Below are 12,676 nucleotides of genomic sequence, written 5' to 3'. Positions count from 1 at the left end.
GCCCCCGCGCCGCCCGCAGCCTCAGGAGCCCCGCTGAGCCGGCCGCGGATCCGCCGCGCGGGAGCCGCGATGTGTCTGCGCCTTGGTGAGCCGCGGGGTACACCCCGGGAGCCCCGATCCCGCCCCTACTCCGCCGGCTCGGGCGGAGCGCGGTGGAGGGGGCCCGGGACCGGGGTCCGGCGCCTTCTCTGCAGGGCACTTCCCGCCCTGGCCTGTTTTGCCAGCAGCGGCCGGGCGGGAGGAGGGATGCTGGCGCCTTCCCCACGCCCCTCCGTCCCTCTTCCCCACTTTCCTTCTCGCGGAGGCGGGACCCCAGGCCGGGGGAGGAACGCTGCGGAGAGCAGCCCCCCGGCCCAGGAGGGCGAGCGGGGGAGGGCGCGCCGGGCTCAGGGAGCTCCGAGCCGGAGGCCGTCTGTCTTCCGCTTCCTCAGCCCGCAAAGGGCCCCCCCTTCCATTTCCTCCACTCCCCCAGCCAGGCCGGGAGGGAAGGACCGCTGGCAAACGGGGTCCAGACAGAGGAGTGGGACGGATGTGTCCCCTCCCCTCGCTCCCCGGGCTCGGTGATGCCGCTCTTGGGCATCAGACACACCTGGGGAGTGCAAGAGACCTTGTGAGCCTCAGTTTCCTCCTCTGTAAAATGGAGATAGTAGACCCTCCCCCATAGGACTACAGTGAGGATAACGTTAGCTCTAAGAATAAAGTGCTTACCACGGTGCCAACCACACTGCTAAGTGCTCCAAGAATGGTGACTTTGAAACAAAGAAGCCAGAGACTGCCCTCAGACTGCTCCAGGCACAGCCCCACCCTGGCACCGTGCCTCCAGTTTGACCAAAGTCTTGGACTTGGGATGCAGCCGTTTGTTTATAAACCCTGCTGGCCGGCCAGCCAGCGCTGAGCAGGGTGGTGTCTGGGTTGCCAGGTAGGTGGGTGGGTGGGTGGGGTGAGGTGGGTCAGGTCCCTGGGACAAAGCTGCTGTGCCCCTTCCTGTTTGGCTAGCAGTTAATCTTCACAATGAAATTCCAGTTCCACATGCCTGTCCAGCCTGTCACCTGCTCTCTGATTCTCCTCTATCTGGTCCAGCTCCAGCTCCAGCTCCAGAGGGTCCTGCAAGCTCTGGGTTCTCAGACAGCCACACCAAACCCTGCCCATTTTGCATAGGAGAAGTCCGGGCCTTAGGAAAGGCGCTGGTACAATGTCACATAGAGTGTCTGTGACTGGATGGCCCCATCCCTCCCTGATTCCTGGGCACTGCCTCTTGGCACAGGGTCCCCCAAAACATCCAATCTAGTGATTTTATTTATTTTTTAGCTGCAAAGCTCCCATATATGAAATATGATCCACAGACTGAGGAGACTGAGGTCTAGGAAGGGACTTAGTCAGGTCCCACCAGGTGCAACAAAAGAAAAGGGGCTGTTTAGTTCTGGGTACCTGGCCTTCCAATGTCACAGAGCTGGCTAGAGTAAGGGGCCACCAGGGCCACAGGACCAGCATGATGTGTGTGTCTAAGGGTAGAGCCAGGACCCATGGGGGAAATTCCAGACAGCAGATCTGGAACAGTCGAGGCTGCCTGAGCACGTTTCCCTGCTCCTAGGGGTAGGCAGATAGGGGCTGGACAGCCACTTGGCCATGGGGAATTTACTTGGTCCCTGACTTTCTTTTGACATCCCCCCACCACCACCACCACCACTTGCTCAGTCCCTGCCCAGTGCCCCTGGACCAAGAACTTGTTTTCCCAGCACCCCCAGGGTATGCCGCAACTTTCCTCTCCATCTCCCCAAGGTGTGCCCCTCCTTTCCCACTGGGAGACCAGGAGCCTCAGAGGCTTGAGCTTCTTTCCCTGAGTCACCCACTTCTAGGCACTGCAGTTCAGCAGTTGTGAGCTGAGTATCTACTGTGTGCTAGGCCCTATCCCAGAATGAATCCTGAGCAGGACCTAAGCCCTGCCCGATGACCTAGGAACTCCTTGAGGCCTGGATAGTGACTGTCAAGCTCATGGTGGTACCTCAGGGCCTGGCACAGAGCAGGTGCTCAGTGAACATCTGTGTAATGAACACACAAATAAATGAATCAATGAATGGGAGTTGAAGGGAAGGATCATGGGTCCAGAGCTAGACACCTAGCTTCAAATCCTAGCCCTGCTGCTCATGACTTAGAGCACTGACAAGGACTACCACCCTTTATTAAGTATCACCTGTGTGCTTCTCCGACCTTAGAATTCCAAGGACTCTCATGAAGGCATTGTGAACCCCTTTTCTGGATGAGGAAATTGAGGCTCAGAGAAGACAAGTTAATGGCCCCAACTTCTCCAGAAATATTTAGAACCCAATTTCCATCACTCCTACCATGGCATGTATTTTTCCTCTGCCCATGGTCCTGACACTGCTGTCCCCCACAGGTGGCCTGAGTGTGGGTGACTTCCGGAAGGTGCTGATGAAGACGGGGCTAGTGTTGGTGGTGCTGGGTCACGTGAGCTTCATCATAGCAGCTCTACTCCATGGCACTGTGCTGCGCTATGTGACTGCCCCCCACGATGCTGTGGCTCTGCAGTACTGCGTGGCCAACATCCTCTCTGTCACTTCTGCCATCGTGGTATGACTGGGCTGGAGGGGGCTTGAGAGGTCTTCAATGAGTCTCCACCCAGAGCCTGGGATGGGCAAGTAGAGAGTCCGAGCACTAGCCCCTGCTCCACCACTTACCAACTGCATGAGCCACTCAACCTCTGCCTCAGCTTCCTCAGATGTAAAGTGGGATCATAACAGCGTCCAGCTCAGAGGGTCCTGATGAGTATTGAATGAGATCATCCACATAAAGTGCTCGGCACAGTGTCTGGCACATGCTCAGTGCTCACTACTGTGAACTGGGAAGGAAACTGAGGCTCAGAGAAGACAAGTTATAATAATAATAGAGAAATAGGCAAGGCTCCGTTGGACAGAAGGAGCCTTGGGAGGGTTCAGGAGGGTTCACAGAGGTAGAGTCCCCTGTGCTGGATATTGATGGATGAGTAGGAATTCACAGATAGGCTGCAATCACCATAACCCAGGTATGTGGCACGCTGGGGCCAACAGGTAGTAGAAGAGGCTTGGAAAGCATTCCAAGTACAGAGAATGGCAGGTGCAAAGGTATGGAGGTGGGAATGGCTAAGATCTATTCTGGAGACACTGAAAAAAAAACAATTTATCAGAAGCTTGGCATTAGGCCTTGGTATACAGTAAGTATTGAATAAATGATAGCCGTGATTATGGCTGGATGTCAGTACCTATTTGATGAATACATGAATGAAAGGGCCCCATATTCTCGAATTCATAAAGTTCCTTCCCACCTAGTAAGAGAGGTGGCCGCAGCCTTTGGGCAACATCCCCACATCAGTATCTGAGTTCCTTTCCTGCCACCTCCTGGCTAAGGGATTTATTTCTCTCTCTAAACCTGTTCCCTCCCCTGCATAGTGAAGCTCATCCAGCCTGCTGGGCCCCAAGGCTTGGGTGAAGGATCTCAGGCCCCGGCGAGTAGCAGAGCCTCAGTGGGACAGGGCCGGGCCCTGCAGATGTGTGCGGTGTCCCTTGGAGTTACTATTACTGTTGTTTGTTCCTCTCACCATCGAAGGCAGGGAAGGCAGTGAGCTCGGGTTATGGGCTGCAGGCTGGACCACTTCCACTTTACCCTCGTTTCCTCATTTAATTCTCACTGTTCACGGCAACATGCGGCCATTATCCCGACGGGTAAACCAAGACTCGGGGACTCACCCCGCCTCCTACTGATATGAAGAAGCCAAGCTGGATTTGAAAGGCTTGTGTCTGACACCAAAGCTAGCGTCTTTCCCATAAGCTCACCCTGGAGAGTGGGACTTAGCCCAGAGAGGTTGAGACGCCTGCTTATGGCTACACAGTGAATTAAAGACATTGCTGGGTTCCTATCACACCATCTGCGCCCTTGGGTGCAGCCCATGCCCCATACAGTGAGGGCTCAGGGAGGAAGCCTGGCTGAATGGAGCTCCCAAAAGATCCAGGGGGCAGCTGGTAGGTTAGACACTCACCTCCTGGGGCCGAGGGTGGTTAAGGGGTCCTGCAGGAGGAAGAACCCAAGCAGGTGAGGAGGAGCAGGAAGGGTGTTCCTGAGAGGGTGCTGTGTGGGCAGCATCATGGGCAGGCCGTGTGTAGGTGCCCATATCCAGGGCAGCGAGGAAGAGACTGGCCGGGGTGGGGTTGAGAAGCTGATGGGACTGAAGCCAGGTCACTGAGAGCCTGAGATAATTTACTCCTAAGATTTTGAATTCTACTCCATAAAGTTTCCTAATTTGTTTATTTTGTTTTTAGTTCCTTGCCGGTTGAGTTAGTTTCTTTCAAAATCGCTTGCACTCCAGGGAGACAAGTCACGTATATCCTGGCACATGCCCCTGTGGCCCTGGGATACACAGGTCCCTGTTTGAGATACAGAGCTGTAGGCAGTGGGGAGTCATGGAAAGTTGTAGGCAGGAAGTGATTGTGTTTTAGAAACATCACTGCAGAGCTGGACCATGAGGGGGCAGTGCCTCCATGCAGATCAAGGTAATGAGGCCAAGGCTAAGCAGAGGAGGAGGTAATTTGGAGGGCTCAGTTGGCATTGGTGGACTCCTTATCCCAGCGTGGCCCTGACCCCCACTGCCCACTCTCCTCCAGCAGGAGGGTCAGGGCTGACTTGAGCCTCCCCACAGGTCATCACTTCAGGCATTGCAGCCATCGTGTTGTCACGCTACCTCCCCAGCATCCCCTTGGTATGTGGTACCTCCTGGGATGGGGCTGAGGGGTAGGAAGGGCCTGGCCTGCTTGGGGGGGTGAGCTGACCCCATGGGGGCCAGAACTGCCCATGGGGTTGAGCCTGATGTCCACTGACCAGTGATCTTTCCTATCCAGCGCTGGGCAGTGTTTAGCTCAAGCATGGCCTGTGCCCTTCTCTCTTTGACCTGTGCTCTCGGCCTCTTGGCCTCGATAGCCGTGACCTTTGCCACCCAGGGCCGGGCACTGCTGGCTGCCTGCACTTTTGGGAGCCCTGAACTACTGGCGCTGGCACCCGACTGTCCCTTCGACCCCACACGCATTTACGTGAGTGCTTAGACCTGGGATGGGGCGGGGGTACTCATCAGAGGTGGGAAGGGTTCTTGGAGTCTTGCCCTGCACCCCCAACGCCTGTGGTCATCTCTGCCCCCTGTGTCCTGCAGAGCTCCAGCCTGTGCCTCTGGGGTATCTCACTCGTGTTCTGTGTGGCAGAGAGCGTGTTTGCTGTGCGAGGGGCCCAGCTCGCCCACCAGCTGCTGGAACTGAGGCCCTGGTGGGGGAAAAGCAGCCACCACATGGTAAGGCCTGCCACCCCTTCCACAGCCTTGATTCCCCAAATTTTCTGGGGTCCCCTGCTGGGCAGCCCCCATCCTTCTGCATGGGGCCCCCACTTGAGAACTGGCGCAATAGCCTTCTCCCCAGGACCAAAGGGAAAGGCTTGAAGGCTCAGAGAGGTCAGATCTCCCAGCTAAGTCACACAGCTGGCGCCTGGTTCACCCAAGGCCCAGGATTTGAGGGAGGGAGAAGGTCATCTCGGCTTGAATTGGGGGCACTTCAAGGGTATGGTTTGGCTCTTGCTTGGTGGGCAATGCAGTGATGCCCCTTTGCTTCAGAGATCCTCCCATTTCCCTGGGTGTACTGGAGGAGACCCAGACACAGATCCCAAAGCCTGGCAGCCTCTTGTGTCTCCACAGATGCAGGAGAGCCCAGAGCCTGTGGAAGGCCATGACCTGGTGAGCTGCCCCAGCTCTCTGCCGCTGACCCTCTGACAGCTGATGCTGCACCCAGACCTCATGGCCACTGTGGCCCTGCAACCAAGTCTGCACTGTGACCAGGCCAGGATTCCTGGAGACTGCCCATGAGGGCTCAGTTGTCCATTCTGGGACCTGGGTGAGGATTTTAAACCCCTCTCCCGGCCACCCAGCCCACTGCACTGAAACGAGACTTTATTCTGCAGTTATTAAAAAGAACAGAGATGCTCCACAGGGATGCATGCAGCGGGGGAGGGGCTCGGCCAGGGGGCCTGTGCTTTCCCACGCAGGATGCAGTGGGGGAGGGGTGATCTGGGCATATCTGCCCATCTATCTGTGGGCCTGTGTGTGTGTGTGTGTGTGTGTGTGTGTGTGTGTGTGTGTGTGTCTGAGGGAGGTAAAATACACAGAGGGGTCTGTGGGTCTGAGTTCATCCAAGTACTGAAAGGCAGGCAGGAGTTCATGGGACTCACAACTGGGTGCTGGAATTGAGAGGTTTTCCTTCTGCGGCAGAGCTGGAGCAGGAAGGGTTGAGGCCCTCCTGCAGGGAACGATTGATGGCTCGAGGAAGCTTCTTCCTTAACCCCCGCCCCCAATCCTTATCTCCCCTCTAAATAAAAAGACTGGCTCCACACCTGGGCTTGGCTCCTCACCTGGGTTTCCACCCCCCTCCCCCAGGCTGAGATCTGTAAGGGCGGGGGAGGGAAGCTTGCCCGGTGCTTGGTTGGGGAGGGAAGTCTGGCTCGTGGCTGTGCGGGGAGGGAGGGTAGTGGGAATTCCGATACCTGGGTGGGGAGGTTTGAGGGGAAGACAAAGCCAGATCCTGGGTCTCCCCATCACTGCTGAAGGGAGATACTGCCTTTTGGATAGGGGGGTGCTAACCGCTTGCTTGCGCCTTGGGGGGGGGGGGCTGCAGGGTTCCCTTTCCCATAGGCTGCGCCCCCGGAGTGCAGACCCCGGGGGCAGGGGCAGGCCCAGTCTGCCCCCCAGCCTGGATAGACACGAGGGAGAGGAAGCTGAGAGCCGGGAGAGGGCCAGTGAGGCGGGGAGGAGGGAGACCTGGCTGCTCTCTCAGAACTGGGAGGCGCTGCTGGGGTCGCACTGCAGCAGACGCACGATGGACGGGTCGCTTTTGGCCCCGCGGATGAACTCCTCCAGGGACAGCTTGCCTGCAGGGCGAGGGGAACAGTGATGGGGGCTGGCGGCAGCGCAGCGCGGGGAGGCGGCGCGAGGCGGCGGGAGGGGAGGGGAGGGGAGGGGAGTGCTGCCCGCCCCCGGTGCCCCTCACCGTCATTGTTCGTGTCCATCTGGCGGAAGATTTTCTCAGTCCTCTTTTCCGGGGTCGACTCGTCCTCTGGCATCTTCATCACCGACGAAACCATCTTGTAAATGGCCTGGGGGTCGGGAGGGGAAGGCAGGGAGTGAGAGGAGGCTGTAGGAGCCCCTAACCCCAACCTTCAAAAACGCCCCAGGTACGCTGAGGACAGTCGCTCCCGCCAGGGTGGGGTGGAGAGGGGGTCACGGCGGCGTCAGGGAACCGGGAACGAGTGTCTGAGAAGGGCTCCCAGAAGAGGGGCTACTGGAGTGCGCCCCGACCACGTTCTCCGGGAGCGCTAGGGGGGAAGGAATTGCTGACAGGGGGCTCCCCGTATACAAAGACCCCGCATAGGGAGGCTCTGAGTGGGGTGGCTGCGTGGAGGGGGTGAGTAGAGATGTTGGAAGACATCGGGGCCGAAGGTTCCGAGGTAAGCACGGGACTGACGCTGCTTCTCAGAAACTCCGGTGGCCCGCGTTTGGTGACCGACGGGGAACTGGGCTGAGGCGGGCGGCACTGGGCTGAGGTGCCGCTGTGGCCGGCAGGGGGCGCTGGGCCGCACTGGGGCCGGAAGGCCGGAGGCGGCTGGGCCCAGAGGGGGCGGGGAACATTATGCAAATAAACGCAAATAAGCATCGGCCGGAGGCGGGGACAACCTGGACTTCGCTAGGCCGGAGGCTGCAGGCCCACGTGCAGGAGCTCCGGAGGCGACACGAAGGAGGGTTTTTGCGCTAAATGTACACAGAGCTCTTGGGGCTTGGCCAGTGGGATAGGCTGGGTCCTGGAGCTCACGGACCGATGGTCTCAGTCTTCCAGCTTTTTGCTACTGAAACCACCTCCAAGAAACCGGCTTCGCTTCTCCCATACCATAAATTTACCCAGCCTCAGATCCGGCTTTAGCCTGCACAGTGGTCGCTTCCAGCCTCATTTCCTTGGGTCTGTGCCCCACGCCGCCTCTGAAAGCTCTTTCTAAACACAGATCTCTACCACCACGTCCCCAGCCCAGCAGGCCGCCCCCTCTTTCCAGTCATACACAGGCCTCCTTCCAGACCTGCCATGCACTCAGCTCCTTCTGGATGCTTCCCCACGCTTCTGCTGCTGCCTCCCACTCCTCCCTGTGGCTCAGCTTGCATGGCTCTTTCTTAGGGAGTCCTTCTCTAATCCAAGCTGGGTGGGGGCCCATATGCTGGCACAGAGCCTCCTGGGCTTTTCCTTTGGGGACACATCTCTGGAAGTAATTCCGCCTTTGTTGGATTGTTCTTAGTCCCCAATGTACAAATAAGCACCATGGAAATCTAGCTAATGCCGGTATCCCCAGAACTTAGCACAGTGCCTGGCATCTGGCAGGGACTTCCCTTTTAAAAGCCATTGGCACGTTGGCATTCAAAGTTTTCATACTCTAGTCCCTCTAACCCCTCCACTACCAGGCCTCCCCTGGTAGGTGATTCTGCCACAACTAAACACCCCTGCATCTTTCAGATTTCCAGCATTTACAGCCTTTGCCTGGAACAATAATACTAGCTACCATTTATCAGGCACCTACTATGTGTCAGGTACTTAACATGCATTACTTCTAAACTTCACAACAGCCCTGAAATGTAGGTATCAATCCCCATTTTCCAGATGAGAATTAGAGGTTCAGAAAAGGACCTGATGACAGACCAGATTAGAACCTGCTCCCTCTTAGTTGCTGGATAGATGCTTGTGGGTGCTCATGACTAGCAGGGGCTTTGAAGTAAGGTGGACCTGGTGTGGCCTCCTGGTTCCATAATCACTTGCTGTGTAGCCTTGGACAAGAACTTAACCTCTATAGCCTCAATCTCCTCATCTGTAAAATGGGGGTAATTGTATCTCCCCCATGAGGATTGTCTAGCAGATTAAATGAGATCATGAGTGTAGAACAGTGACTGGCTAGAGTAAATAGTCAGTAAACAGCAGCTTGTATAATAGTTGTTACTCATCCACCACACCCTCAGTTCTTCCCTGACCTTCAGTCCCCTGAACTCCCAGATGTCACATTTACACCCCTGCCACCAAGCTGGTCAGTGTGGCCTGCCCACCAGAGTGGGAGCCCCAAGCAGCCAAGATGCAGTTTCTTCCCTTCTAGTGTGCTCACCTCCTTACCACAGGGCAGGGTCCTGAGAAGGACTGAGCGAGTGACTTAGTGAACACTCGCCTGTGACGACTACTCCTGGGCCTCCTAATTAATTGTCTAGAATTGCTGCTCACTCATTGTTTCACTGGAGCCGACTTGTAATTAATCAGTCACTGGGGTTTGCAGAGCTCTGTCTGCACTGGCCGTCTGGGGCTGACTGATGGGCTGTGGTGAGGGAAACCAGGGCCCAGACAGCAAAGGCCAGCCAGGGGGTCCAGAGGAGCTCAAGGAATGGGACTGGCTGGCGTCTCCAGCAGGGCTGAGAGTTACCAGCATATACCAGGGTAACCACACTAAGTGGTAAAACATGAGCACCCCTCCACACTGATTGGTATCCAGCTGCTGCCCAATCCCTGAATAATGCTCCACCACCCTGGCTACCCCAACCCTTCCACCAGGACCCCCAGAACTCCCCACTATCCATCAACTAGAGATTTAATGTCTGGCCAGTGGGAGTCATTGACTAACATAAAGGCTTTCCCCTAGACAGGCATAGGGAGGGCACCATGTCCCAAGGCAGCCCATTCTACTCTAGCTGGAGAGAGCAGACCCAGACCCTTAGTGACAAAGAAGCCAAAGAGTCCAGTAGGGGCTAGGTGCATTGGAAGTGGGAGCAGTCGGCAGAGCTGAGGGACGAAAAGAGAAGGGATTCAGACAGGCAGAAGGGAAGGGGGCAAGAGCCGTGCAAAGCCGTGCAGCAGGATTACTCAGGGCACATTCCAAGGATGTCGAAAAGGCCATTCGGGCTCAAGCAGAGAATGTACAGAGGAAAGAATGACAAGGTTTACCAAGTACCAACTGTGCTGGGCCTTCTGCCAGAGTCCCTATCCCACTTTATACCTTCAGTAGCCTTGAGGGTTAACATCCTACTCTATGGGTGAAGAGACAGAAGCTAGGGGGAAATAGTGAACAAGGAACTGGACAGGTAAAAACAGAAGCAGAGCCTTTATGGTCTTTAATGCTAGACTGAGAGGATGGACACTCTAGAAGCTTTTTGAGATAAAGCTAACATGTCACACTTAAATTCGTATGAAAATGGCATTCATATCAGGCCCCTAAATCTCCCTGTAAGATCAGAATCACCATCCCTATTTTTTAGGTGAGCTGTCTAAGAATGGAGGCCAACTTCAGAATTGGAAGCCAGACCCCTTTCAAGAGGCAGCTGAGTGGTGGCCAGCTTGAGCTTGACCCCACATATATGCTGTGGGACCTGGGACAAGTCACTTCACCTCTCTGAGCCTCATGAAGTTGTTGTAAAGATGCACTAAGCTCATGGCTATAAGAATCTCACTCAGCATGAGGCTATCAGTGGGCCCTCAATTAATTAGTTGGAATGTGGCTGGGTATCCAGATGGAGTGTGACTGTGAATCCAGGTGGCCCACTCGCAGGCTGTGTGGCTTCAAGCAAATGTCTTTACCTCTCTGAGCATCTGCTCTCTGGAGTAAACGAGGATCGGTAAAACATAACTGGCATGCACTCTGCAGAAATGTCAAATCTCGAAAGACAAAGAAAGGCTGAGGAACTGTTACAGACTAAAGGGGACTAAAGGGACATGAAAATGAAATGCAACGCGTGATGCTAGGTCAGGGTGAAAAAGAACATTATGAAGACATTTGGCCTGTAAGATAATAGCATTGTTTCTATGCTAAATGTTCTGACTTTGATGATCACAGTATGGGTTATGTAAGAGAACGTCCCTGGTCTTAGGAAATATATCCTGTTGTATTCAGGGGTAAAGGGTGCTGTTCGGACAACAGGACATCACACGCATGCGCAGCACATGATGCTAAAGCACAGGTGGTCAGTGTTAACTGGTGAATCTGGACGAAGAGCCTACGGGAGTTGACTCGGTTCCTCTTTACGTGAGAGAGTGTTTCCTAATAAAGAGCTCTGGAAGGGGGTGTGAGAACAGCACCTGCACTGCCCCCCACCAGGGAGGGCGGGTGCACCTGCGGGCCTGCGCCTGGCGCCCAGGGGCCGGGCCCACCTGCACGATCTCCAGCATCTCCTCGCGGCTGATGTAGCCGTTGCCGTCCAGGTCGTACATGCTGAAGGCCCACATGAGCTTCTGCTCCAGGCGGCCGCGCGAGGTCACGCTCAGCGCGATGATGAACTCCCGAAAGTCGATGGTGCCGTCGCTGTTGGTGTCGAAGGTGCGGAAGACGTGCTCGGCGAACTTGGAGGCGTCGCCGTAGGGGAAGAAGTTGGCGTAGATCTTCTTGAACTCATCCACGTTGAGGATGCCCGTGGGGCAGTCCTTGAGGAAGCCCTTGTACCACTCCTGCAGCTCCAGCTCCGAGAACTCCGTGTTCTCCCGCAGGTCCTGCAGCATCTCGGGCCGCAGCTTGCTGTTCTGCTTGCCCATGGCCACCGAGCTGAGTCCTACCTGGGTCCCCGAGGGGGTCACAGAATGGGGAGGAGAGGTCAGGCCCCCCGGTCCCTTGACACCATTCCAGGAGGTTCCCCCAGACACCAGACACCCCAGCCCCTCTCTTGACCCAGAGAGAGGAGCTGGCCCAAGGTCACGCAGCCTGCACCCAGGCATCCTGCCTCTGTGACAGGCTCCACACCATTTCCCCAGATCATCCCCAGGAACAGGCCTGGAGACAGAGGAAGGGAAGGGGGCTTACATTTACTAGGCCCTTCTCAGGGCCAGCCACTGAGCCGTCACAGATATACACCATTTCACCCTCCCACAGTGAAGCCTGGGGGTTAGTCCCATTTTACAGACGAGAAGACTGGATCCAGGAAGTGAGGTGACCTGGTTCGAGGTACACAGCCATAGAGGGACAGGACTGAGTCCCAGAGTTGCCCAGGGAGGTGCAGAAAGGCAGCTGGCCCTCGTTGCCTCACATAAGCCTGATTACAATGAAATACACCTGCAGCCCATTCACTGGCCTGTTCTCCCACACACCTGTGCCTGACAAGGGGTGGCATGCGGCAGGTGTTGACCTGGGCTCCGGAGCCAGACCACCCTGGTTTAAATCCCAGCTCTGCCTCTTACCAGCTATGCGACATCGGGCAATTTCCTTAAACTCTTTCTGCCTAATCTGTAAAATGAAGATAACAGTATCTACCTCCTTATTGTTGTGGAATTAAATTAGTTAATACACGTGACGCATTTAGAACGATGCCTGCACATATAAGTGCTATGTAAGTGTTAACTAACAATGACTTACATGTACTAGATGCCACAAGACTCATGCACAACACACAAATGAATACATACTGATACATACACTACGCAGCTCACCAAATCCACACACTGGGTCCCATGCCACTCACGTACCAACCCACATCCACCCATGGGTCACCATCCACACAGGACAACATTCCCGCTGCTCTACAACTCACGTGGACTGACACAGGGCACCATGCATGCACAACTCCCATATCCTGTGTACCAAGACATACCAGCCCACGACC

The 12,676-nt window shown here is 55.7% G+C and overlaps 2 protein-coding genes across 3 annotated transcripts; one reads left to right on the top strand and one right to left on the bottom strand.

The window, feature by feature from the left end:
* TMEM54 (transmembrane protein 54) lies at nt 1-6,413 on the top strand. 2 transcript variants are annotated; one of them, XM_087820277.1, is made up of 6 exons: nt 1-85; nt 2,396-2,589; nt 4,688-4,747; nt 4,887-5,075; nt 5,192-5,326; nt 5,723-6,413. In XM_087820277.1, exons 1-6 carry the CDS (start codon nt 70-72, stop codon nt 5,795-5,797), a joined length of 669 nt encoding a protein of 222 aa, XP_087676403.1. In that variant the 5' UTR covers nt 1-69; the 3' UTR covers nt 5,798-6,413. The 2 variants fall into 2 exon arrangements, with proteins under 2 accessions (XP_087676403.1, XP_016073397.1); XM_016217911.2 differs by lacking the exon at nt 1-85 and having other exon boundaries at nt 2,024-2,589.
* A 437-nt stretch (nt 6,414-6,850) lies between these two features.
* On the bottom strand, nt 6,851-11,934 carry HPCA (hippocalcin). The gene is made up of 4 exons (XM_016217924.2): nt 11,881-11,934; nt 11,238-11,636; nt 7,068-7,173; nt 6,851-6,948 (listed from the first exon to the last, which is right to left on the bottom strand). The coding sequence occupies exons 1-4, from the start codon at nt 11,932-11,934 to the stop codon at nt 6,851-6,853; spliced, it is 657 nt and encodes a 218-aa protein (XP_016073410.2).
* Nucleotides 11,935-12,676: the final 742 nt, after the last annotated feature.

This window comes from Miniopterus natalensis, chromosome 9 (genome assembly GCF_054644295.1).
Source record: "Miniopterus natalensis isolate mMinNat1 chromosome 9, mMinNat1.hap1, whole genome shotgun sequence".
In the NCBI taxonomy this organism is placed as follows: Eukaryota; Metazoa; Chordata; class Mammalia; order Chiroptera; family Miniopteridae; genus Miniopterus; species Miniopterus natalensis.
The sequence above is the reverse complement of the archived record's forward strand: the minus strand, read 5'-3'. Positions and strand labels throughout refer to the sequence as shown.